Here is a 27,325-nt window from a genome sequence, read left to right on the forward strand (position 1 = left end):
AGCACGGCCAGACTGCAGCATATAAGCATGAGCGCGCATTCAGGCCCCGTCATGCACAAAGCAAACGCTGCGCATACACACTACATTTGCATGTAGCTGCAGTCTGCTACATAGCATAGATACCACGGCCACCGCATTTGGCACATAGTAGGTGCCAAGATTGCTAGTAGTGATTTTCACTTGGCAGAGCATTGTGGGCAAGCCCCGCTCTGCCATAGCCTTTGCAGTGCAAGTCATTGAAGAAAAAGCGGGAACGCATCGTAGGGGACGTTTGATTGCCAATAATTCCGCTTCTGCTGAGAACATTGAAGTACTTTTTGCGGCAAAGTATTTGTGAAATAGTGTATTTTAAATTCAAGTGCATTTCTCAACTTTTATAAAAGGTGCTTCATGGCCCCCTTAAGAAAGAGGTATGTTACAGTATAAACTGCTGGCTTCCAAATCATGTTTATCCTTTTGGCAAAAAACACTGTTGCAAGTGCAAACTAAAATGCCATCAGCATTTTTAAGCAGCCCTGTACTACTATGTCATCATAAGTCACTAGTCATTAGGCATGTGCCAAAAGTGCTTTCCCTTTGATTCTTGTTTTTCTTTGCTTTTTGACAGAGAACGATATTTCAACAGCATTATAGATGTTACACCTACACGAACAGGTAGGTTGGTTCGTAAGCACTGTGGTCTGAACACTCCTCTGCTACATGTGGTACATTTGTCAGACCTCACTTGCATCTCGTTGTTTCCAGATGTTCAAGGCCTCATAGGAATCCCACAGCATAGGCAAGTCCTTCTTACTTTTCAACTTTCCTTTAGCATAACCAGCTGTATAGTAAAGCAGGGAATGCAGCATCTTTGTTCAGTTCTTATTTGTTAAAGGAGTACAGGCACATGTTTTTGAAATCATAGAAACTCTGCAACAAACACACTTCAAACCACATAAAAGGGTAGCAGTTGGCAAGTGTGATGGTTGAGAAACACTTATGATATATTTTTTAAGAGCCTTGAAATGACAGGCATGGCATAATTGATATTAAAGAGTTTTCACTTGTCTGTAAATGTTTTGGCATTTGTGAGATACTGGGCTGCCAGAAATATGTATGGCAATGCTGGTGGCAGCGTCTTGTGATTTGGGAATTCGAGAGACAACAGAAAGCTAATACTGCATTGACTTACCATATTCTACTTTACTGCTGTTTTAAATTGTTGGCAGTGAAATAGTTGTTAACTTGCGGTCTTTTTATCATTTGCCCTTGTTGGGAGCTTTCACACGACACACATTTTTTCAAGAGCATTATATTTGGACAAAGTGTCACAAAATGTTACTACCAGCTTTGCTACTGCTCCAGTAATCTGTAAACTGCAAGAAGTTTGTGGACATGCTAAGGCTCTCTATTATTGTGGCATCATGTAACGATAAGGATAGGTATGACGATGTTGCTCATTAAAGAAATAATAATAAACAGGAAGCCTGCATACAATTTGTCGTGGCTGTACGTGCGTGTGGCAGCTGCTGAAATAGCAGGAATGCCACAAACCAATGCATCATTGCCCCTTCATGCATCCAGCTCCTGGGAAGAGTCACTGCATAGAGAAGCTGTTTTGTAAAGACAGATATTCCAGTAAATGATTTAGGGTGCTTTGACGCTTGCCATTATAATTTTTTAGCATTTAAAGGGTTTTGGACCTTCGCATCGCCAAAAGAAAAAGGCAAGTTGAAAATGTTACATCAGCAATCTCTTAAAACCAATTGCAACGAAATTTCAATTCGACTAAATTTGTCACAAATGAGTAGTATATGCAGTAGAACTTCATTGATACGTTCGTGCTACGTACGATTTCCCGGCACCAACGGTCAAAATCGAGAACACCAAAAATGACCCAGTTCAGTTACACTTATTTTTACCGGTTCACACATTCTTGGAAAATATGATCTTTTGGCACCAACGTTCAGTACATCGCCAAACTGCAATCGTATAATATGTTTTACGGCTACTACATCGCAAGTAAATAAAACTCTTGGGATGTGCACGATTGAGAACAGCAGCCACATGCAAGTGCAACGCGGTCCAGTCAACGCATACAAAGCAGGTAAACTGTAGTTGACGAAGCTGCACAAGCTACATTTCAACAGTACAGTCACTTAACCATCAAGACCTGCTTGGCGAACGCTTTCTCGGGATGACTATACATACTACATGCCGCGATGGCGCTCGGAAACCGAAGGTAAGTTGTACTCAATGGAAATATTCTCGAGCTGTCATTTCTTGTAGTGCATGACCTTCAAGATATCTTGCGCATCTCTACATCAGGCACTTCGAAGTAGACGAACGAAAGCCTTTCCGACACAGCACCAGAAACGAGCAGAAACCGCATGCTGCATTTGTCATGAAAGAGAATGCAACGCGGCGGCCATGATGCAGATGTGGCGGCAAGCCACGCAGGAATGCAATGCCGTTAGAGTGAAATGGGCAAAGCTTCATCACGGCTACAGTCCAGCCTATCTGGCCATGAGTTTACACGCACCAAGCACTTCTAGCACGACCGTGCCAAGCCTCAGCTACTTATCATCATTTAGTACAGATCGGTCGACGAGCTCAGCGCTTCAAGCATGCCAGGCAGTGGTTGGTGAAGTCGGATATGTCATGTCGAAGACACTAAGATCGCTAAAATTTTGCCCCACACTTTAAACATTACCTGCAGCAGTGCAGTGATCAGTTGTTGCCACAGTGCTAACAGACAAGTACACGGAAGCGCAGGCACAAATGCAACACACTGGCTTCCCTGAACCGGAACAGCAAGCTGCTCGTCAGCCAAGCTAGCACGCGATGCACCCTGCTCCAGCTGCTCCGGCGTGCGATAGGACATGTTATATTCCCGCACCAGCCACACTAGACTGTAGAGCATCCAATTTTCACCGATGTAGCGTAACTGCACCATGCATGGATCATGTCCACGTTAAGCCTGGCTATACAGCAGCATTAGCTTGGCCACCCCAATGTACTCTTCTTTGAGCGGAGGTAGAATGCATCGAGGCTCTGCTGTTGAATGTAAGATGACCAGATAGAGAAAACTGGCCGGATATATCATGCAAAGATTCCTACTTCTCATACTTCCCGGCAACTGCAGCTTATGTAACCGTAATGTTTACCAGAAAATGCTGGCAGCGAATGCTATGCACAAAGGTGAACTTTGTGCTTCTTTTTTTGATGGTGTTGCAAGGAATTGAGTGGGCCGTGCTGCTCCTACTAATGGTGAATTCGGCAAATCACGTCGGCGCGCACTGGGGCATCCGGGGCGACAATGATTGGATGAACTGGCACAATGATTGGATGAAACAGCCTTGGTTCTCGCCGGTGCGATTTGGTGCATTTGCCATAAGGCAGACCTCAAACGGCAGCTGGAAAATGCTATCACGTTAAAAGGGGTTTGTGTTTGACTTTCCCCATAACAGAATTATGCTTTCTCGTATATTCAAATTACAATCTGACACTATCATGTCTGTAGGCTTTGTGTAAGTTGTACTTTACGATTATTCCGATGCATTTTACTTAGAGAAATTCAATTAGTTCAGTAGCGTCTCTGCGCTACACGGAGGACCTGCGTGTTTGGGTATGCATGGTTCGGAATGATTGCTCGTGAAAAGATGGCCAATGCTGGATGCCAATGCCGGATTTTCTGTGTTGTGGGGCGCTTAATGCTATCGCGTTAAGAGACGTAGAGAAGCGCAATAGAGAACAACAAAACTCGTCTCGGGCTGCGGGAGCCCCACCAGCTGAATGCGTGTCGGCGTCTCATGCTGCAATTATTTGCGCAACGCTTTGCATTATGTAGATGGCTGCTATAGTTAGGTCTGTCCAATATTTTAGTTACTTGGAGTCATGTGTTTTTGGTTGGTGCATTCTTTCTCATAATTTTTTCCCAAAATGTGTGAATGAGGTTCTACTGTACAACTGAAGCAACCTTGGCAAAGCTGCAGGGATGCAAATTGTATAGTTTCCTTGTTAGCAGCTTTTAAACAGCACCCAAGCAAACAATGCATGCACCTGGTGGTTGCCGCTATGATACAAGTCCCAGCATACCGCAGCAGCCTCAGGTGCCACCTTATTGCAGAGGTCTTGCCGAGGAGACGTGCATTCTAGGTCACTTGTCACTTCTTTTGAGCAGTAATGGCGGCTTTTTCTTTTTCCTTCCTCTCCCCCCCCTCCCAGTTCCGGTAATAAAAACAGCTTCTTTTGCTAGCTTTTCATGTTACTTCTGCTCGTATTTCAAACATAACATTTTGCACAAAGGCACCTCTGTATCAAACTATCCTAAAAATGGCTTTTTACACGATAGAAAATTTCGTGGCAGTTGGCATATAAGGGCGATCGCTTGCTCAAGATGATGTGTTCTTGGTTTGTGAGTTAATCTTAAATTTGTTTTTTAGTTTGTGGAATGACCTATATATTTTTAGTAAAGAATAATTTGCTGATATGCAGTTGCTGTTCAAGTTGCTTATAGAATGTTCCAACAACAACAAAAAACTTGCTACACGTGCTACAACACTTCTGTAAAAATATCGGGGTTTGTAGCTTATGCCGATCTGTACCGTTTGTCAAAAGCAAGTTATGAGTTGTTGAGTTTCCATGTTGTACCAATGAAAGGGGTATCACATAGCTTGCTAGAGATGACACTTGCGACTGTTTGATACCCTAGCAGCTGCCCATTATAACCCCACAAAGCCTAACATATTGTTTTGCTGCACTGAGTTTGATACCTCAAAATTATTATTTCAGCATGGTAAACTTCCTGTAAAGCCCATAGCAGCATTTTTAATATACTGGAGTGATGTTTGAGTTTCGTATAGTTTAGCAAACCAATTCCAAATAATTGATTGCTATGCTAAATAATCATTTACTGAATGTTTTATAGCTTTTTTTCTTTTGTACCAATGTACTTTTCATGGCTAAAAATACAGGTGAACAAGTTCTAGTTTTTCTTGATGCGTAGTGGTGTTTAGGATTTATGTGGTTAAGTAGTGTAAATTTTGAAGCACACTTCTGACTGGTGTGCTAAACCAAACACCTCTTCCTATTTAACTTGCAGACTCCAACCTTCAGTGCCTGTTGTGGTGGCAGCAGTTGCCATAAACATGGGAATTGCTGTACATTCCTCACTAATTTGTTGTCCAGAAATTTTCCTCTCATTACACTTGTACCATCAGAAAGACAAAGAATTTAATGACTTGTACTATGAAACCTCAATGCTCAATTCAAGTACCAATAGATCATCTGTACAACACAATGGAACAAGTATCTAAGAAAAGTCAACTCATCATTAAGCACTGCTGCAAATTTCATAGGCTTTGCATAATCATCTGCCCTTCCTAAGCAATCATGATTTTTTTTTCTGTTTCAGCCCAGTAGCTATCTCAGAAGCTTCTCAAGCTTCAGTACAGCCACCGAGAGCAAGAGAAGATAATGAGCCCGAGCAGCACTTGCTGACAGTTGATCCTCTAGTCGCGAAAGAGCCAGATGACATTGCAGTAGTGAACAGTCCTCAGAGGAAAGTTAGTCGGAGAATAGCCATTGCATTCCCATACAATATTTGGACAAGTGACTTACCTGCTGGTGTGGACAACGATGATAACGTCTGTGAACAGACCAGCGCTGACAGTGAAGAGAGGAAACTTAAGCACCCAGACAATGCTGGCAGCTCCAGCAATGGGACAAAGCTCTCGAGTTATCAGGTTCAAGGAAGAGAAACATGCAATGCCCCTGGAAACCAAAACCAGAGTCGCACCAACGTTCAAGAAAATGAATCTTTAGGGGATTGCACACCTCGCTTCAATTTGCGAAGTAACAGACCTGGTGTAGTTATACCACAGGCAGCAACAGTAAATAAGTTCAAAACCAAATCCCCTAATGTTTCTCAACTAGGAGATAAAAACGCATCAACTGCAGCTGACTTGAAGCAAAAAGGGAGCAAGATGGCCGACAGTAGCAAGCTTAAGTGCAAGAAGACACGCATTCCATCTACGAGTTCCAGCTCTACATGTGGTTCTCAGAAAAGGTACGGGTCTAAGCCATTGCCATTGATCTCTAGGGATCAGTGGAGCACTGCAAGTTGTGGGAAACATGTAAGAAAACCTTTATGGAAACCACAGAAACCTTTAAGCAGCTTAGCAAACCGAGCCTTTCCTGAGCCGGCTTCCTCCTTGAGCAAAACCAATGAGCTGTTCAACTTGCAGACTCCAACCTTCAGTGCCTGTTGTGGCAGCAGCAGTTGCCATAAACATGGGAATTCCTCACTAATTCGTTGTCCAGAAATTTCCCTCTCATTACACTTGTACCATCAGAAAGACAAAGAATTTAATGACTTTTACTATGAAACCTCAATATCCCAATATTTATTTATATTTATCCCAATAAAGAAAGGCGTCAGGCAGGGAGATACGATCTCTCCAATGCTATTCACAGCGTATTTACAGGAGGAATTCAGAGACCTGAATTGGGAAGAATTGGGGATAAGAGTTAATGGAGAATACCTTAGTAACTTGTGATTCGCTGATGATATTGCCTTGCTTAGTAACTCAGGGGACCAATTGCAATGCATGCTCACTGACCTGGAGAGACAAAGCAGAAGATTGGGTCTAAAAATTAATCTGCAGAAAACTAAAGTAATGTTTAACAGTCTCGGAAGAGAACAGCAATTTACAATAGGTAGCGAGGCATCGGAAGTGGTAAGGGAATACATCTACTTAGGGCAGGTAGTGACTGCGGATCTGGATCATGAGACTGAAATAATCAGAAGAATAAGAATGGGCTGGGGTGCGTTTGGCAGGCATTCTCACATCATGAATAGCAGGTTGCCATTATCCCTCAAGATAAAAGTGTATAACAGCGGTGTCTTACCAGTACTCACGTACGGGGCAGAAACCTGGAGGCTTACGAAAAGGGTTCTACTTAAGTTGAGGACGATGCAACGAGTTATGGAAAGAAGAATGATAGGTGTAATGTTAAGGGATAAGAAAAGAGCAGATTGGGTGAGGGAACAAACGCGAGTTAATGACATCTTAGATGAAATCAAGAAAAAGAAATGGGGGGGCATGGGCAGGACATGTAATGAGGAGGGAAGATAACCGATGGTCATTATAGGTTACGGACTGGATTCCAAGGGACGGGAAGCGTAGCAGGGGGCGGCAGAAGGTTAGGTGGGCGGATGAGATTAAGAAGTTTGCAGGGACGACATGGCCACAATTAGTACATGACCGGGGTAGTTGGAGAAGTATGGGAGAGGCCTTTGCCCTGCAGTAGGCGTAACCAGGCTTATGATGATGATGACTATGAAACCTCAATGCTCAATTCAAGTACCAATAGATCATCTGTACAACACAATGCAACAAGTACCTAAGAAAAGTCAGCTCATCATTAAGCAGTGCTGCTAAGTTCATAGTCTTTGCTGCAAGATTACCAAATTGAATCATCTGCCCTTGCTAATCAATCGTCTTTTTTCTTTTTCTGTTTCAGCCCAGTAGCTATCTCAGAAGCTTCTCAAGCTTCGGTACAGACAACGAGAGCAAGAGAAGAAAATGAGCCCGACCAGCACTTGCTGATGGTTGATCCTCTAGTCGCGAAAGAGCCAGACGACATTGCAGTAGTGAACAGTCCTCAGAGGAAAGTTAGTCGGAGAATAGCCATTGCATTCCCACACAGTGGTTGGACAAGTGACTTACCTGCTGGTGTGGACAACGATGATAACGTCTGTGAACAGCCCAGCACTGACAGTGCAAAGAGGAAACTTAAGCACCCAAACAATGCTGGCAGCTCCAGCAATGGGACAAAGCTCTCGAGTTATCAGGATCAAGAAACAGAAACATGCAATGCCCCTGGAAACCAAAACCAGAGTCGCACCAACGTTCAAGAAAATGAATCTTTAGCGGATCACACGCCTCGCTTCAATTTGCGAAGAAAGAGACCTGGTGTAGTTGTACCACAGGCAGCAACAGTAAATAAGTTGAAAACTAAATCCCCTAATGTTTCTCAACTAGGAAATAAGAATGCATCAACTGCAGCTGACTTGAAGCAAGAAGGGAGCAAGATGGCCGGTAGCAGCAAGCTTAAGTGCAAAAAGATACGCATTCCCTCTCCGAGTTCCAGCTCTTCATGTGGTTCTCAGAAGGGGCATGGGTCTAAGCCATTTCCATTAATCTCTAGGGACCTGTGGAGCTCTGCAAGTCATGGGAAACCTTTAAGGAAGCCTTTACGGAAACCACGGAAACCTTTAAGCAGCTTAGCAAACCGAGCCTTTCCTGAGCCAGCTTCCTCCTTGAGCAATACCCATGAGCAGTGGTTCATGAGAGAGGTGTTTCCTGAACTAGTCAAGAAAAACAGCGTCTGGGTCAAATTTGAAACACCTTTTGTGCAAGATAGCTCCAGATCTTTTTGGAGCCCTCAGACCCCCTGCAAGAGCCCACTTGCAGTACCTGTTGAAGCAAGGCCCAATGGACCCAATGCTCATCATGAAGGAGCAGCTGAAGAAAAGAACAATCATTGGTCTGCACAAAGAGGTTTGCGCTCTCACGGTTTTGAAAGTAACAAGAGAGTTGGGCCAACAAAGAAAAGTGAGATTAAGGCAGCAAGTGCTTTAATGTGTGGGACTGGTTTACAGCGGGAAAGTGTAGAAGTTGCAAAGAATTTTGAGGAATCGCAAGGCAAAGCAGTTTTGCCAGCGAATGGAGATTCGGTGCCTGTAAGCTGTGAAACTCTGGGAAACCTCGGAGCTGAAAATGAGCCTTTTCAATCGCCAAGAAAGAAGCAGTGTGCATCAAAATTCTCATTAGCAATTGACTCTCGCCTGGAAACTGTAAAACCCAGGATAAATTTTTGGCAGATCCCAGGGAGATCTTTGAACAAAACCACTCAGCACGACAAAAGTCGAATAGCATTATTGAAAGTTGATAAAGAAAAAGCACTTCCTGAAGCACCTGCAACAAGTCCAGAGCTCTTGGACAGCAAGGAGGAAGAAAATATTGGCTGGATCAAGTCACTTTGGAAGCAGAGGAAATCCGCACTCGCAACTGCTTCACCACTGAGGTCCAGAAAAGTTCCAAGTACTTACCCCAACCACAAGGTCTGGAAGCCACCTGTACATGGAAAGAAGAGTGACACACCCATCGAACCACCTAAAGGTGACAGCCCCCTTTTCATAAAGTTTATAGCATTTAGCCATGCTACTAGTGCAAGTGACCTCAGGCAGTAGGTTTCACACTGCACAAAATTGGGAACAGGCTTCTCTAACAGCTTCTCTAAACTCTCTTATAATTGCTACAGGTTTGCCATGCTCATTGTTCATGGTCAAATCAGCTTATGGCACTTGATTGGGTCAGCATCAATTTTTAAAATTTTATTACATGCTGCGGACCAAAAACAGCCCAAGCAGGAGAGGCAGAATAAAAAAAGGACAAAAAGTTTCGACCTTCAAAAAAGGCATGCGTATTGACAAACACACTAAAAATGGATGAAGCATGCTTGTACAAAACTGAACGAGATATTGCGCGCACTATAAGAAGCCATAAAAGAAGAGAAGCAATGTGCAGCGTTAACAACATAGTACATCACAGACAATGCATTCTGACGGTCCAAATCCACTCATAGGGGCAAGGAGGGGAGAATCATGCAGTAATGCATTCTAATCTGGGATTGTATTGGGGGAAAATAAATACTTATAAACATTTGTGCGAGCAAAAATAGGTTAAATAAAGTGTTAAATAATTGTTACGTATTCTTGGGGAATGCCTAGTTTCAAAAAATATAAGCGGCTAAGAAACTCAAAACTTCAGTGTTCTTTTAAGCATTCCGGCTTTGCTACCTGCATAGCAGACAGAGAGTCCCGTTGTTTATAGCAGTTATATATATATAACGAGCTGCTAATCTTTGAATTTTCTATTTTTTTTTATATCTACCGTTGTGTGAGGATCCCATACAGTATTTGCATACTTTAGAGAAGGTCTTACTATGGCTTTGTATGCCTTGTTTCTTAGTTGGTTTCATGATATTCTTAATTTGTGTTTTAGGAAGCCTTATCTTTTACGAGCTGAAGAGCATATGTTGTCAATGTGCACGGTCCATTTAAGCCTGGACGTAATCATAATCCCTAAATACTTATATTCCTCTACTTATTTGATCACTTTACCATTTATGTTATACGAAAGCACCAGTTTGTTTCTTTTATTAGTAAGACACATCTGTACTATTTTTCCAAAATTAATAATCATATCCTTTTTAGCCCACTATTCTGCTAGTTATTTTAGATTCACGTTCAACACAAGTCGGTCAGAAACAGAATTTATGGTTTTAAAAATGACAAACAGTTGATTTGACAGAGTCTACCATATCATTGATACAGATGTTGAACAAGACTAGTCCTATTACAGATACTTGGGGCACTCCTGAGTGAACATCTAAATTTCCAGAGTACAATTCCTCTATATCTACATATTGTTTTCTATTAGCCAAATAAGATATAACCCAGTTAATTATTTCAGAAGGTATACCAATTGTTTTCATCTTCAGGATTAGTTTGTGAGACACCATGTCAAAAGCTTTGGAGAGGTCCAAAAATAATATATCCACCTGACCATTCATATTGAAAATTTTAGCGAATTCATTATTGGTATCTATTAGCGGTGTGTTAGTAGAAAAGCCTCGTCGGAACCCATGCTGTGCATTCTGTGTGATATTGTGTTTATCCAAAAAAGTTACTTAAATATTTCACCAGAATATGCTCCAACACCTTGTAACAAATACATGCAAGTGAAATTGGTCTATAATTGTTCATTTCTGTTGGGCTACGCTTCTTAAAAACTGGAACAACACAAGCCAGGAGCCAATCTGTCAGTACTTTACCAGTTTTTAAGGACTTATTAAATATTATGAGAAGAAATCTGCCTATCAGCTGTGCGTATCTCTTAAGAAAAATAGCTGGAATATTATCTAGACCTGTTGACTTCTTTGTGTCTAAACATAAGGACAGTTCAACTACACCCTCCAAGGATATGGACAGACTGCCTGATCCATCTGTTGTGGGAGTAACATCGGAGTCGTTGTCAGCTTTGAAAACTTGCTTTGAAAGTGATAATGAAACATTTGAGCTATTTACCTGCTGTCTGTAATGAGTGTTGCCCAGTGCCACCTGCTCGATTCGTTGATGGCCTTTGTGCCAGAATTTTAGTGGGCTTTCTCATGCAAAACGCCTAATTGTTTCAGTGAAATAATGTTCTTGGGACCCTTGCATTTTGTACTCAAGGGTAGTTTGAGTTCTTTAAGCACCTTGTCATCAGCATACTTTAATTCTCTGCGATGCTTTAGCCTACAGTTCATGAGAACAGCTCTCTGGTGTTCCGAGGGCTCTCTTGGCCAACCTTTTTTAGTCTGGAATAACGTTTTCTGTACAGTGGTGACACCACAATTTAAACTTGGTCCATAATACGTCAGTGTCATCATCACATAAAGAGAAAAGAGGGTCCTCTAAATAAAGTGCAATTTGAACATCATCCGCAGCAGAATAATCTTTTACAACCACAGGTTTCGGTTTATAAGAGCCCGCCCTTCGTGGGAAGATACGAGTAAAATAAATAAGATTGTGATCTGAAATTCCATCGTGAACCTGCATTACATGATCCTGAATGTGGTTTGCGCAAAATAAAAGGTCAAAAATTGAAGAAGCAGAATCTGTTACACATGTTGGGACAAGGACCATTTGATTAAGGTTATATGCTAGCATTATGTCAAGCAACACTTCAGAACTCTGGAAATCAACCGAACCAGACTTCATTTCCACCCAGTTAATACAAGGAAGGTTAAAATCTCCAGCGACAATTATATTTTGATCGTAGTATTTTTCTAAGTAATCGTACAGTTCTAACAAAAATTATGGTGTGGATCCAGGTGACCTGTAAACTCCGCAATAATGACAGTGTTTCCGCTGAATTCGACTTTGCAAAAAACACTCATTACCATTATCAACTTCTGGCAGCAAAAAGGATGGAAGTCCACATTTTACAAAAATTGCATTGCCGCTTCCTTTTGTTTCACTATCTTTTCGATAACAACAATATGAAAGTGGGAATACGCAGCTATCTGGGATATTAGCACGAAGCCACGTTTCTGTCATGGCGGCTATTATGTGAGGGTCATACGACAGCAAAATGCATTCAAGCCATTCTGGTTTATTGCACACACTTTGCGCATTCAAACAAATAATACGAAGAACCTTTTGCGCAAGCTCCTCTTTGGTACAATAGCATGTTATCTGATTTAGTATTCTTACGGAGCAAGACTTTACAGTTCTTTCCATTGGCCCATGCATAGATGTCACTGTTCACAAACAGCTTGTCATGAACAAGTTTCAGTTTGTCATTTGGAAGACTATCTTCTAATCCAGACTGCTACAATTTCTTCATATCTGCAAGGTTTCTTAGCATAATCATTATAAATTGATATGGCAGTACCCTTATGTTTCGGGCAATTCTGAAACAGGGACACCTTTTCGTTATATTTGTACAGGTGTACAATCACAGGTCTTAACTTAATCTTTTTTGGCCTACCAGTAAATACGTTCCACTGAACTGACACTAACGCTAAACTTTTCTTGAAACAGTTTGCAGACAACTTTATTTTCAAGATCCTGTCTTTTTTCGTCATGGGATTCTTTAATACCGAAAACGAAAAGGTCACTGCGAGCTCAATCTTCGCAGTCAACAAGCTTTTATTTTGAGTCAACAAAACTTCAAAATTTTGTACTGTTCTTTTTTCAGTTTTTATATTTTCAATTCATTTGCTGTAGTTAACCCCAAGACCTTGTCCAATTTTGTAAGCTTCTGATTGAATTCTGAAAGGGTAGCATCACGTATCTTGCCCACATTTTTTATCTCTTGAAGTTAGTCAAGAATGACATTTAGTTTCTCCGTAGCAGTGGAACCAGGATTGCTTTCTATGTCACCACAAAGTAGGAGTAGGAGAAAAGTCCAATAGTCATTAGTAATTTGAGCACATCTTTGAGGACACGGCAGCATGACAAGAGTACAAGAATTCGTATGAACACTAGTACACAGATGGTGAAATCTAATCTCCACAATGCTCCAGACATGGTGAAACATGTTGCTTTGATGAGCGCCGCCGTGCCCCCTGAGGTGATGCAAAGAATTCACACCTTTTATAGCGTTTTTTGTTGACGTCACATAGCTGTGAGGCCAATGCAACGTTTAGTTTTCGGCAATTATAACAGAAACAAAGACTTGTGGCTGGAACCCTTGTTTCCATGTGCCTGAAGATCCAGGAATCCACAGCAAATGTTCAGACAAACCAGGCGGATCAGGTTGGCTGATGCTTGAAGGCGATGACACAAAGGAAAGGGCCTGCACAGCAATCCAGACATGGTGAAATATGTTGCTTTGATGTGCGCCGCCATGAAGGGACACTAAAAGGAAAATTAAGCTAGGCTGTGTATAAGCAAATTCTGCTTCTGCAAAAGTTAAATAACTGCGAAAAAACGAAGTGCTTTTCCTCTAAAATCATAATATTCTAATTTTTGTAATAGTATACTGTGACCTACCGAGTCAAATGCTTTCTAATATCCAAGAATAAGCCGAGTGTGAAGTAAATCTTGTTAAGTGCTTGGCTTATAATTTCTGTTAGGAAGCTTACTGCAGTTGTAACAGAGTAACCAATTCTAAAACCATGCTGTACATTTGTGAGTATGTGGTATTTTTCAAGATAGCTTAGGACGCGCTTTGCAATTAGTTTTTTGAAGAGCGTATTAATACATGAAAAAATAGTTATTGGTAGATGGTTCACTAAATCATTTGGGTTGTCTGCTTTGTATATTGCTACCACTCTTCCGATCTTGAGCTGATCAGTGTATGTACCCGATAGAATGGATTCATTGAAAAAGTTTTGAAGCACTGGACCCAAGATGTCGATGTTGTTTTTGAATAAGCTTACAGACCATCATGACCCATGGCCTTATTTGATGGCATAAGTTTTACAGTATGATTTTCAGTTTTGTTATTTCAAAGAAAACAAATGGGTTTATTTAAGAAGGAGAGAAAAGAAAGAAGAGAAAGAGGAAAATAATGAAGAGAGAGAAGAGGCAAAGAGAAAGGCGAATAATAAGAGGAGGAAAAGTAGGCTTTGGCCGTCCACCTCTTATGAGAGATCTTTTTGTTGAATTTTTTGTTGACTTTATGACTGAATTCACTATTTGCCAAATTTTTTTAGAATTTCCGTTTGCTTTTACAATTAAACCTCGACATAACGAACTTCAGTATTAAAAATTCTCAATATAACGAAGTATTTAACTTTTCATAACCTCTTGTCTATAGAACACCTCAATATAACGAAGTATGTTTGTATCTGATTTCGATAAATGGAGACTTCCGCAGACGCAGATGATCAAGTGATTGAATTACAGGCAGCTGCTTGCAAACGCACCTCTCAAATAGCACGCAGTGCGACATGATCTACTGCTGAAGTGAAGCGGCATCATGTTTCGTATAAAGTCCAAGTGCGATAAGATCCTATCGCGCACTTTGTGCTTTAGGTGCGAGTGAAAGTGTGCAAGGATGAGAAAGAAAGATGGTGGCTTCGCACACAAGTGCCGTCTCCCCATGCGAGCAAAGGAAAAGGGGAGGAGGGGAGCAAGCTCACAATAATGCGATCAAGCGCGCGAGAGGCGGGGGGGGGAGTCGGCACGCGTTGCAATTTCTGGCGCGCGTCTGTCTCGGCAGTGGTTGCGCATAGCTGTAAGCGTGACTGAGCGCAGACGCAGCCGCGCACCCTGCTTTAGAGGTAATCTGCCGAGTTTCCAAAGAGTGGGCGCGCCGACACAGCATGGCATCATGTAAACTGTCTTCCTGCGCTTTTAGAGTGGGAAGTTATGTAATCTCGAGTTTCTGGGGACGCGTTGCAGTGAGAGGCAGATGAAGCATTGGCTTCCCACTGCCAGCGCTTTTCATGATAGCGTCGTCCCAGGATGGACGATGCTATCAGCCGCGGGGGCGGAGTGCACGCGAAAGTGTGGCTGGGTTCACTTCGTACCGCCTATGTGAAGATGTCGACGTGGCGTGAAACTGTATCATTTGTCGCCGACTCCCAAATTCATCAAAATAAATTGTTTTCTCATTCATATTTGCATTCAAATCTGCAGCTGTACTTATTTGCATCAAAGGTCAAATTTCAATATAACGAAATTTCAATATAACGAAGCAAATTGCTGATTTTACCTATTTCATTATATCGAGTTTTAACTGTATTACTAAAATATTATAATATTCTTTCTTATGCATACACACTAATGAGAGATACAAATTGCACGCTGTCTTATATCGAGCACGATAATAATCAGTCTGTTTTGTTTCAGTTTATTGCGCCAATGTTCTTATTGCTTATTCGCTAATAATATTGCATCCATCATCCAGGGACAGATAGGGATCAAGAAGTATGTGGCTCTATATGAGCTTGCCTTTTGTTTAACATACAGCAGGAAAGTAATAGATGAGAGAATTCTCCATATGCATGATTGACATCACTGTGATTGATTGCAGCAAAGTTGAGTTCTTCTAGACGTTTCCTAGTTTTGAGGTAGTCCCACCTTTCTGCCAAATGAGTTGTTTGAATGTTGGTGTTAAAGTTATTTAAGGGCACATAGGCATAGGTCGAGAAATGGTCTGTTATGCTTTCATGAATGACTCCTGACATAACGCTACTTATATTTTGAAAGTATATGACCAATTATAGATTGTTGACCAATTATTGACTATTGTTTTGATCTGCCACATTAATAATAATATCTCCGCATAAAATCACCTTGTTACCTGTGTTTGCAAAATTTCCCATGGTTCTTTCAAGTTTATCCAATAATGGCTGAAGGTTTTAGTCTGGTAGCCTGTATGTCACGCCAATTACAAGCTTGTGTTCAAGTTCAACAAAAAGCATCTCGTAGTCACCAGTTCTTGTCTCTGTGACATCCAGTTTCTTATATTTTAGTTTCGATGACAGGTACGGTGCCTTACCACCACCTCTAGATTCAGCCATTCTTGGGAGGGACAGAAAACCGTAATTTGTCATGTTTAAAAATTCGCCTCCCTTTAACCAAGTTTCTGATAGAGCTATGATGTAGCGACATTTAAGCCATATCAGTAAGGACAATAATGAATCATGATTTCTCGCAAGCTTCTGATGTTACAATGCAGGATATGAAGCTGGTGCAATTGTTTGTGGGGTGAAATATACATAATTGTAGGCAACGAACACGGCGCCGTCACTACCTGGCCCTGTTTTTCTCAGAAACTGAGGTGCTTCGAACACATTGAGGAGACAGTCCCGCAAGTAGCGAGCTGCATGCCTGCAGCCTCACCGTCACCCCCGGTTCGACCCCCATTCGCTGACCGCAGGCATCTCCCTCCGCCTCGAGCCCGGTGTCTTACGACCCCGGCGGTGTACAGTAGCCTGTATCAAAGGGAGAGTAAAGTTGTATATCAAAGTGAAAGGTTGTGTGTCTGTTTGCGCCCCCAAGTTCGCGAGGTGCCCTTTTTGCGTGGGAGCCGCTTGGGGCGAGCGTACGCATATGCCTTACTTTGCGTCACGTATTTCTGGTCCTCAGTGGCATATTCACGGGCTGCTGTTGACCAGAGCTACTTTTCTAACGAAGTCTGTGGCTAGCTAGCTGAGTCAGCGGTAGAGAACTTACTTTTTTTACATAATGAATATAACGTCAGATGTCACACGTGCAGTTCAGTCACAATTTTCGCTAGGTCATCTATCATTGCAATGTGAATAGCTCTCGAATTTTCTGCCTTTCTTGCGAGAATTTTGGGCTGATAAGCCCACATGAATTCCCAGTTCTTTTCCTTATTTTTTGCTGTGGGCATACCTAGCAGAGCTTTGTTTTCAGGACAAAAGTGCTCATTGATGAACACTGCATCACTTTCAGAGAATCCAATTTTTATGGCTATGAAACACTTTGTCTTTGCAACGATTAACAAGGTGTCACACTTTGTTCGTGATATGAGCCTCACGATGACGTTGCTTTTGGTTTGTTCTCTTAGCACATGATGAACATGAATGTCTGACAATACAATACTGACCCCTATTTCATCTTCAATATTTCTAACTTCCACCAGCGATTCGTTCTGGCTCTGTGGGATTCCCTTTATCTCCACATTATTTTTCCTTGTGTATCGCTTTAGTTCAGTAAGTTCTTCCTGTGTGCTGGCCAGCAACTGTGCCAATTGTTCCTTTTCTGCATTTAAAGCAGCATGCTCTCGTTTTAAATCATTCAGTTCTTGTTTAGTTGCCCGTGTTTCTTCAAAAGGTTAATTCATATATGTTACACTCTGTTTCATATCATCAAATCCTTTTTAATTTCATGTTCATGTCAGTGAAATGTTTGAACAGCTCTTTGATAGCAAGCGATCCGAGTTTTTCACTTAGGATGGGGGGGAAAACATGGATGGGAACAAAAATTATTACACACCTGCAAAATATTGTAGATATGGTTAGGGCTTGCTTTGATGTGCTTTCACCTGGATTGCTCGTTGAAATGAAATGCTGAAGAAGAGGCACCCATGTATATAGCTTGCCAGCCCAGTGGATGCTGCTCAGCACAGCGGTTGATTCCTTGCTGAACCCGGCAGGCTGGATTCTTCTCGTGACAGTCACTGATGTATGCACATGTTGCTCCTTGGACTGCTGGCGCTGCAAAATATTGTAGATACAGTTAGGACTTGATTCGATGCGCTTTCACCCGGATCGCTCGCTGTAATGGAACGCTGAAGACGAGGCACCCGCTTATGTAGCTTGCCGCGCAGGCGCTTGAGTTGACTCATCATGGCAGTTGATTTCTTGCTGAACCTGGCAGGCTTGAGTCTTCTCATGACAGTCACCAGTGTATGCACATGTTGCTGTTCGGACTGCTGGCGCTGCAAAATATTGTAGATATGGTTAAAGCTTCCTCCGATGCGCATTCACCCAGATCGCTCGCTGTAATAGCTGTTAAAGGCTTGTGATATAAACTTTTTGTTTCGAAGTTTCAGAGTAGCAAGCTTTGTTCCAGTTTCTTAAAGGGACACTGCATAAAAGAATTATTTCAGCTGTGTTAGTAAATTATCCTTCTGTAATACCAAAAAAAGCCACGCTTATCATGAGAAGTCACTCGGTAAGCCAGAAAAGACACAAAAATGAAAGACTGGTGGCTATATCGCCATGAAGTTCCCACATCTGCTTGCCATGACCTCATGGATTCAGTGAAAATTTCAGCTTCAGTTATGTGAACGTTACATTATGGGAATAAACTTCATGAACATTTCTGTTGGTATGTGGTGCAGAGCATTCTTGCTGTGACTGTAGACAAGAGTGCCTGTTCACAACATCCATACAGAAAAAGTCTGCAAATATTTTTAATAAACTCAGCATTTCAGCAATAAAACATTTCTTTTTCGTTTCAGCTGCCATATTCTTAAAAAGGTTTATGAGTCCACTGAAGTGTAGTGTCAGTTTATTTCTCCGTTCATTCAATCTGGCCGAATGCAGGGCACAAATTTTTAGACAGTGGCATTTCTCATACTTGAGCAGTAGTTGGAACTGCTTTTATAATGTTAGCTACTTGTGCTAAGTGTGCTGTACAAGTCGGAGCATAAATGACTGATGTTGCTATTCTCTACAAGGCAAAAAGAAACTGGGAATATTGTTTTTTTGCCTCCTTAGTTTGTGGCACAATTTATTTCACCGCTGCTGTCTTGTTTTCAGGCGGTCTTCAACAGGAAGCCAAGGATGCCATTGTACAGACATCTGAGTTGTGTATGGACCAATGCTTTTTTACGCACTATAATTACAGTATTATTGATGTGTTTAATGCATGAATATGATATAAATAGCAGTTCCTACTTCATGGCTGCGGTCTTGTTTCAGTTGACGTCCAACAGGAAGTCAATGATGCCATAGTACAGACATGTAAGTAGTATATTACCAGATTTTTCTTTCTACATACAATCGCAGATTGTAAACTTTCTTTTATACATCTTATAAGCATTCTTGTATGTTTCAGCTTGTCCAATCTCGCTAGCATCTTTTTTTACTGTTCCCCTTCGTGCAGGGTAGCAAATGATACCTTTTTTTTTTTTTTTTGGTTAACCTTCCTATTTTCCCTCTGGTTCTCTCTCTCTCTGTCAACCCTTGTGTGCAGTTATGAAATTCTAAGATTACAAAATACGTAATTGTAGCCCCCCCCCCCCTTTTTTTAAACACTTTTAAGCTAGCTTTCCTGCAAGGCTGTTTTTCAAGTTAATGGCGGTTAGTCTGTGTTGCAGTCAGCGTATGTGTGCAGCTTGCATATTTTATGAAATGTAAAATGTAGGTGTTGATCTCGTGATGAAACCACATGCAACAGGCAATCCAGTATCTGTACTTTGCGCTTCTTCATTTGAGCAATGCCTGGTGTTGCTTATCTTATTTTGTTGTAGCGCAAGCAGAACAAGGACAACAGAAAGGCACATCTGACACACACACAACACTTAACAAGCAGGCACACAATGACAAACACCTGCTAAAGCCTGCTGTTGTGGAAGCACTGCCTATCGTAAAAATAAGGTATGCCATACCAACAAGCCCCTATAGCTATCCTCATCGACTGGTGCTGCTGTTAGTTGGGCAAACATGCAATGCAGGGAAACGCACTACTGAATTGCATAATTACCATAGAGCTACAGTGGATCAATGCCTCTGGCATTTAAGGCAGAGCATGAGGTTGTGGGTTTGATTTTCAGTCAGTAAGTATACTTGCCTACCTGGTACGTGCTTAGGTACTGTTGCCAACAAAGTTGATTTCACTGTTGCTTGCATAGGTGTACATGAATGATTATGAAATGGAATTCTGCCTGCATTGTTACTGTACCATTACCAGCATGCTGGCTGACCTTACATCTGTAACTGTACAGAATAGTGCTTTTTACTTGTAAACCATAAACACATTTGAATTTTATGCATCAAAGCTTTTGCAGTTTGCTGCTAATTAAAATTTATAAAGACCTGTTGCATTTTCTCTTGAAGGCTACTTGCTACCACCTTTGGTCACCGTTCAGTTGTTAGATGATGTGCTCTCCATAATTCATGTACCAAGCATGCAAGGTAGTTGAGGACACGGCTTTGAATTGCTATAGACATTAACATTCTCATTCTATCTGTCTAAGCGCTTAACATTCCCCACACCAACCCTTCTTTCGCCTATTTAGCACATTTATTGCAGGGTATCGGATTTTGTTCTGACACTGGAAATGAAGCGGCACTTTCCCCTAGTTGCCTTGCACGCCCAACCACAGTGACTTGGAGATCACCACCTTGTTGAATGTCGTGAATTGGTTTGTTTTCTGAGTGAGAAAGAGTTTGTGGCAAATTATAATCTGTGACAAAGAATTAAGTGCTACTAGTTGTCAGATGTCATTCCTGCAGTTGAATTTCTCCATCCACCAGATGGAGGTCATAGTGAGAACCCCAAAAACCCGATTATGGCAACTGATGATCAGCTCAGCTGGCAGAATGAAAAATCAAGGTTCCTGTGCATGATTTTATTAGGCTTCACTCCTAATGGATTTGCTTGAGCTCACAGTGCCTGCGCCACCCAAGAACATCTGGTTGCGAACTTCAGCATCCACGTCACCCTCAATATGGCATACTAGTTCCGACTAAACCTGTGCCCCACTATGTATGGCAGGTGTCACTGAGAGAAAGATTAACAAACAGGCACACAACGACAAACACTTGCTAAAGCCTGCTGTTGTGGAAGAACTGCCTATCATCAACATGCACTATTTGATCTGCGTGTATTGATATTACCAAAGCCAGATTTAGTCAGTAATTGAGACTGAAGATGGCATTATTTAACAGTCTTATAGAAAAGCAGCAATAGAAACACTAAAAAGTATTCGGAATGAGTATACCAAATCTCATGTGAAATATAGATACTATTCCTAAAGTTGACATAATATCCTCTAATACCTCGTGCACCTGATATATCAATTAACTTGTAAAAATAACTGGTTTTACTTGTATTTCAGGCTTCTCACAGAGCACTTTTATACTGTGCTTGATGTGCATATTTTAACAAGGAATATTTTTTGCAGCATTCTTGTGCATGATAGGAAAGAGCGTCAACTTGAGCAAAACAGGAAAGAAGTGCTTGCGTGAAGGTGAGTGATGATAGTTTCACCTAAGTACTGCGGGCATTAGCTGATTATTCATTCATACCTGCCAACTCTCACAAATTGTTAGTAAAGTTTAGGAATTTGTGCTCACTTTATGATTTTACAAGTGGTGTCAAGCTTTACAAAAGAAAAATAAACCGTTAGCAAAAAAATTCTGCTCATATGTCTCCTCATCTTCTGTGGAATTCTTCTGACAGTGAAAGGATGCAAGAGAAGTACTCGCTGTGAGCACACTTATGAAGGTAAGCTCCCAAAGCAGCTGAAATCAGCCGCAGCAAAGTCGCTGGAAAGGTTGCTTATCTAAATACAATGTATAGCCTGCCAGTCTCTGCTGTTTGTAGTTTGTGGGTGCTTGTATGCTCAGGGTAGGCTTTAAAAACTGCTATGCTCCCCTTCTGCCTCTGCCCCCCCCCCCCCTTGTCTGTGTCATGCCCACAAGATTTTACAAATATTAAAGTTTATTTGGTAACTATGTTCCCACTAGTAAAATCTGCTACCAACTTTCGCATGTTAAATATAGAGGACAGTGTGCTCACGAATCTTATCCACACCCTATGTTATAACGAGAAAAATGTAGCATGGCTCCGATCCTGCCAATCAGAAAAAAATGAAAGGGTGAAACCTGCTGTGTTCACCTTACGGAATGGAAATTTATTTGCACTTAATATCTATCGTTCTCGTATCGCTCTTTATCGCTTTGGGCACATCATCCCTGTCCATTACGTTTTATATAGTGAATGCTATGGTGGGAAGTCCACTTTGCTAGTTTTCTAATCATTTTGCCAGTGTCAAAAACACATGATACAAATCTGTTCCCACTAGCTCAGCGTGCAAAATAACTTCTCTGTAAATTAGCTTTCATTGTGAAAGTAGTGTGCTGTAAGATGTGTGATGTAAGTAGTGTGCTCATTGTGAACCAGCATATTTAAAGCAAGACCTGTCTTATTTACCATAACAGTGTTTGGGATAAGTGCATTTCTCACCAAATAGATTACTTGTATATCACTGAATGCTGACCAACAGTGCATTGCTAGTAAGCACACCTCTGTTCTGCATAATCAAATCACAAAGTGTGGCATAAAGCCTGTACATATATTGTCAGTCTATAAGTATCTCAAACAGACTTCTTAATAAATAGCACATGTTATTCACTGACTTCTTCGTTTTCTTCGATTTCTCCTGTTTGTGCAACCCTACTCTTGGCCAGTCCCTGATAATCTTCCTGTTACACTGCTACACAAGAGAAGAAGCGTTACATCTGTGGTATACTTCTCTCTGCGTACTATTCTCCTCACCATTCGCATCTCGACAAGCTTCGTGCATCACCTTTATCCTGGTGACATAACGGCGTAGACATCTTGCACAGTGCATCCGCCTCATATGGTGTTTGCATTTGAGCATAGCTTGGGAAGGGTTTAGTAGCACGTAAATATAAAAATTGCATAAGATTAAACTTGTGATCTGTGGGGTGCATGAATGGTAAATGTTGCATGAGATGACACATTGTTAGACGTGTGTGAATATTCGAAACTTTCAAATGACAAATTGGATGTTGTACTATACAATTCGGTCATCAAATTGAACACTCACTTTTTGAAAATACCAATAGTATTCTTTAAATACTCTTTAAATACTTCATGCGGTCGACTGTACAGAATCAAACATGAAATTGAAGCGAAAGTGCAATAGTATTTTCTTTTCCCTCCCACAATGGGTGTTGTAGGCTAGAGCACGCTGCATTGCTGAGTTAGCCAGGCTTACTTTTTTTTTTTTTTTGGCTGAACACAATCACTCACAAAAAAACTTTGCATAGGCACTGAATTCGGCTGTGACTGTTGTTTGGCACTACACATGTATATAGATGCAACACATGTGTCCTCTGATCCGATTAAAGCGGAATACATTTAATAGCAGCATACTTTCTACAGTAGTGACACCATCTGCCACAGCAATTCGTGCAATAAAAGTGCTTCTTGTTTTAGAGCGCAGCTCTTAGGCGCCCGTTCCTGCGTTGAGCGTCGGCTTGCCTTGGTGTGCCTAAGTGTCGTACCTCGTAACCGAGCGAACGAGCACAGCAAAAGATGAAAGTGAACGCAGAGCACAGTGGGAAATGAAAGAAGAGAGTGGGAGGAGGAAAGCGGAGGAGACTACAATGCGATAGCAAGCGAAGGAGGAGCAGAGGGCAGAGAGCCTGCACATGCGCCGAGTTGCCGTCAACCACAGGAGCCGCAGTCGCTTGGGCAATCTCATCTGTGCTTCCGAGGGGGGGCCAGAGTTGCATGAGGTGAGGAGGGCTACATTAGTCCGCAGTGTCAGCTGCTGAGGTCAGTCCGTGGTATCAGCAACTGTGACGGGGATCACTGCTTCTGCAGGGGGCGATGGCTAGCAGCTACGAGTAAGGCTAGATGTGACGCTCCCTTAGGTGTTGTTGCCGCTGACACTGGTGACACGATTTCCCTGCAACGAAGGGCTACTCTCGTCCTTGGTAGAATGAAAGCATGAGAAGCAAAGCGAGTGCCATACAAGATGGGCTGTGCGACAACGATGGCCACGATACAGTGCCAGAGTAGCGCGCATCGTATGTATGGAAACAAAGCACTGTACTAGCATGGGTCTGTCTGTGGCAGATGCTGTAAATCACGCCCGTGCGTCACCCATGTGCTGCCTCTCTTGCGATCTCCCATTAGCAAGTGAGTCCTGCCTTACTTCGCTCCCTTTGCAATGTGCCTCACAAGACAGATTTTCCGTGCCAGCTACGCTACTCACAGCTTTCTCTTCCTAATATAAACGGTGTACTTATATAATCACAATACAAAATATTGACAGGCAAAATGAAAACACGTATAGAGCCGTGCTCAAATTTCACATTAGGGAGTGTCATAATTGTCAGCGAATTTTTTCACTCTGTCATCACTGCAAACAATGCGCATGTCTGGTCTCGACAGTGTGCGCAGATAATAATTGGTCCACAGGCTTACCCTTATAAACCTTTATTACCTTTATTGTCTACCTTTGTATTGTGATTTGAAAATAAATACTTCTCATATGCACACATTCTCCCAATAGCCCTCTGTTTGCGAACATTCTACTTAGTTGTTCCTAATGCTTCCTTTGTGCTTTTAATAAAACATGCTTTATAATGTGCAGTGTAATCACAAAAGCTCTGTTGTTCTGAATACCAGGATGTTAAAATTGTTTGATCTTAATGGTGAGCTGACTGTACATTATTTGCAAACTATTTGAAAAATATTCAATTCAATTCGCTTCTGGCACTGTTCAATTCGTATTCGTTTCATTCTTGAAAACTGTTATTCACACACCCGTACACATTGCATAGGATAAAAATAAAGATGATTGTGTGCATCACAATTAATTATATAGCATTTAACTAGCTGTTTCACATAAGTTTTGCTTCACATAGATTCTAACATTTGCATTGTTTGGTGAGAGCACGTCTTCAACACATCCACTATCCAAAGCACTGCCAAGGCAGACACGCACCTTTTATGACCTTGTGGTGTCACTGTTTGGTTCAGGCATTTCTGTTACTAACCAGTCAAGTTTGAATTATCTGGCACAGGCCAATTTTGTGGTCAAAATAAATCTTGGCCTATAGATATCTGTAGGTGCCGGCCAGGACCTTCATTCCAATTTGGATAAATGGAAGTCTACTGTATATAGAACATATGCTTACGGCTGTATACTTTATGTGTCATGCTACATATGTTCATTAAAGGGGCAATGACACGGTCATCTGACCATTCTCAGTTTATTATTGTAACTGAGAGAAAAGGCTCCTTGCATCACTTTTGTGCGTATGTGGTTAGGCACATAAAAAAAACTGGGCTCTCAGTGCACATTCTAATTAAAAATTTCATTTGAAACCACTGCCTCCATGCCCCTCCTATTGCCCGCAACCGCCATTTTGGCATGAACTCCGTGATGTAATGAAATTCTGGGCCACTGCTCAGTGTTCATTGACTCGCAGTGAAAAGCAGCAGCAGACCGCCCAGACGCATGTTTAAAAACTAAACGACACATGGATGCCATGCCTTATTTTCAGCTTTTACAATCGCTTCCAGTGCTTGCAGAACATAAAAGCACAATCTTTGGGAGTGGGTTCCGTTACCCATGGCAGAGCTGTTTACAGAGGTCCATTTGACTTTCTCACTACTCAGTGTTGCCAGACTACTGTACAGTTCAACTGCGATATAAAAGAATTTAAATATATAGTATCTATCACACTGAACATGCTCTATTTTTGCCAGCTTGCTGTGGGATACTTGCAGTTCAACGCGCAATGCATAATTTAACCTCAGAAATATGGTGTCATGGCCTTTTAAAAAATTTTAAAGGCTGTTCAGCACCCCTTTAGGAGATCCCTCTGCATCGTCTCAAGTGGTGACAGCATATGTCCTATGAGAAATCAGGTGTTTGCAGTGGCATCAAAGTTCTTTTCTTTGGGGGGGGGGGGGTAGCTTCATTTGTCCTGGCAGTGGTTGCGCAGGGAACTTAGACCAAGGCAGTGGTCGTCACATTCAAGGATGTGCGGTAGCTTCTTAGCTTCTATGGAAAGCGGCGCAAGTGTTCTCTGTCCAATTAGCTAAAGAAACACAGTGTGCCCTGGTGGTACGCAGCTTTGTTCTCATTGAGCAATTACTGTAGCATGTGTACTCCTGCCTCTTCTGCCCAACTATTCTCGCAAATTGTGACACATCCCACTGGTTAACTAGAAACGAGAGAAGCTCTCTTGTGTTTGTTACATGAGCATCTGTCTTAATTTGTGCAGCACTTCACATCAAGGAGGAGGAAGTGGAGTTCATGGACTTGTCCGCGAAACAAGCGCTTGGCAATGGCGTTATTACCTTTGGCCACTATTTTTCTACTGACACTACTACCTTCGGTGTTATGAGACTAGACCCAAGTTGTGAAAAGGCAATGTCTGCGAACAATGACCATGACATGGTTAGTACCAGCACGTGCAGTCTTTCCCTTTCTTTCTTTCTTGCTAGCATTACTGACAAGCTGTCATTTCTTTGGTTGCTCCCTTACGTTTTGGTTAAATGTTCACTTGTTTTGCAATAATACACTTGTCATCGTCTTCCATACCTTAAAAAATGGCAAACAAGAACCTGTGTAATTAGAAGTAAGTTTTGCTGCCAGGAAGACGTCATTTGCACTGAGCAGTGTTGGCTGAGTTATGAGTTGCCCAAGGCCTGGAGTGATTGAGATCATAGCCCCATACAGTACTTGCCAGCACTTTAAGAAAAACAGGGTTTTTTTCTACATGCAGTGTTCTTTTGTTACTCCTCCTCATGTGTGCTACACTCATTTCAGTATTCAAATGCACTTCACTTCCTGATGCTTGTTTAAATTGTGAACTATGCAGGGGTGGTACAGCTGTGCCAAAGTGCTATATTTGCAACTTGTCGCACTAAAACTGCAAAAATGCCTTGACATCTACCCAAGCTGCTCCAAAACACTAGGTGTGACCACCAAGTGCATAAGTTTAGGCAGGTCTGAGAGGAAAGTGGCAGCTTGGTAAACAGCTTGGGTTTTGTCAACCTTATCCTCTGGATGTCAATTCTCCAAAGTCATCTAGTCTTGCACAACTGCAGCCCAAGTTACGATGCACTCACGTGTGATATTATGCCATCATATTAGCACACCCATGAAACCGTGTTTGTGTTTTGTTGAGGACCTATGAGTTGCATATCTTCATTCTTATCCCATGAGAGGCCAACACGCATATAACACGTACGATCATTCTTGCCGGCGGGGCCATTAGACCAAACGAGCTCTCCTTGGTTGGTCACGCGGTGTTGGGAGACACCTAAACTTAGTTATCTTTTAAAACTTTCCACGTGGCAAACAAACTTCTCACATTAGAGCAGTGCGTGCGCCCAGTCATTCACAGTGTGAATGCCGAAGTGCTCCACTTTAGCCAAATCCATGGGGAAAAGCACGATTGTAAATTTACAGAATTGTTGCTTATGATCGAAAACATGTTTGTTTACAAAGCATTTTTTGACAAATCATGGTTCGAATAATTGAAAGAATGCCTGCAGCATGGAAAGCAACCATCTAGTTGA

At 41.8% G+C, this 27,325-nt stretch overlaps 1 protein-coding gene across 5 annotated transcripts in view; it reads left to right on the forward strand.

The window, feature by feature from the left end:
- LOC142579518 (uncharacterized) overlaps positions 1-27,325 on the forward strand; it is a 44,849-nt gene that overhangs the window by 14,223 nt on the left and 3,301 nt on the right. For 3 of the 5 annotated variants that reach the window (XM_075689816.1, XM_075689819.1, XM_075689820.1), the window contains 9 exons: positions 608-654; positions 745-778; positions 5,396-6,049; positions 7,507-9,167; positions 18,784-18,834; positions 18,946-18,987; positions 21,153-21,218; positions 21,431-21,475; positions 26,023-26,198. In XM_075689816.1, the coding sequence (XP_075545931.1) occupies positions 608-654; positions 745-778; positions 5,396-6,049; positions 7,507-9,167; positions 18,784-18,834; positions 18,946-18,987; positions 21,153-21,218; positions 21,431-21,475; positions 26,023-26,198 (2,776 nt within the window). The remainder of the gene's footprint in view (positions 1-607; positions 655-744; positions 779-5,395; positions 6,050-7,506; positions 9,168-18,783; positions 18,835-18,945; positions 18,988-21,152; positions 21,219-21,430; positions 21,476-26,022; positions 26,199-27,325) is intronic. The other 2 variants (XM_075689818.1, XM_075689817.1) reach the window with 2 other exon arrangements.

The sequence above is a fragment of the Dermacentor variabilis genome, chromosome 4, assembly GCF_050947875.1.
Source record: "Dermacentor variabilis isolate Ectoservices chromosome 4, ASM5094787v1, whole genome shotgun sequence".
NCBI lineage: Eukaryota > Metazoa > Arthropoda > Arachnida > Ixodida > Ixodidae > Dermacentor > Dermacentor variabilis.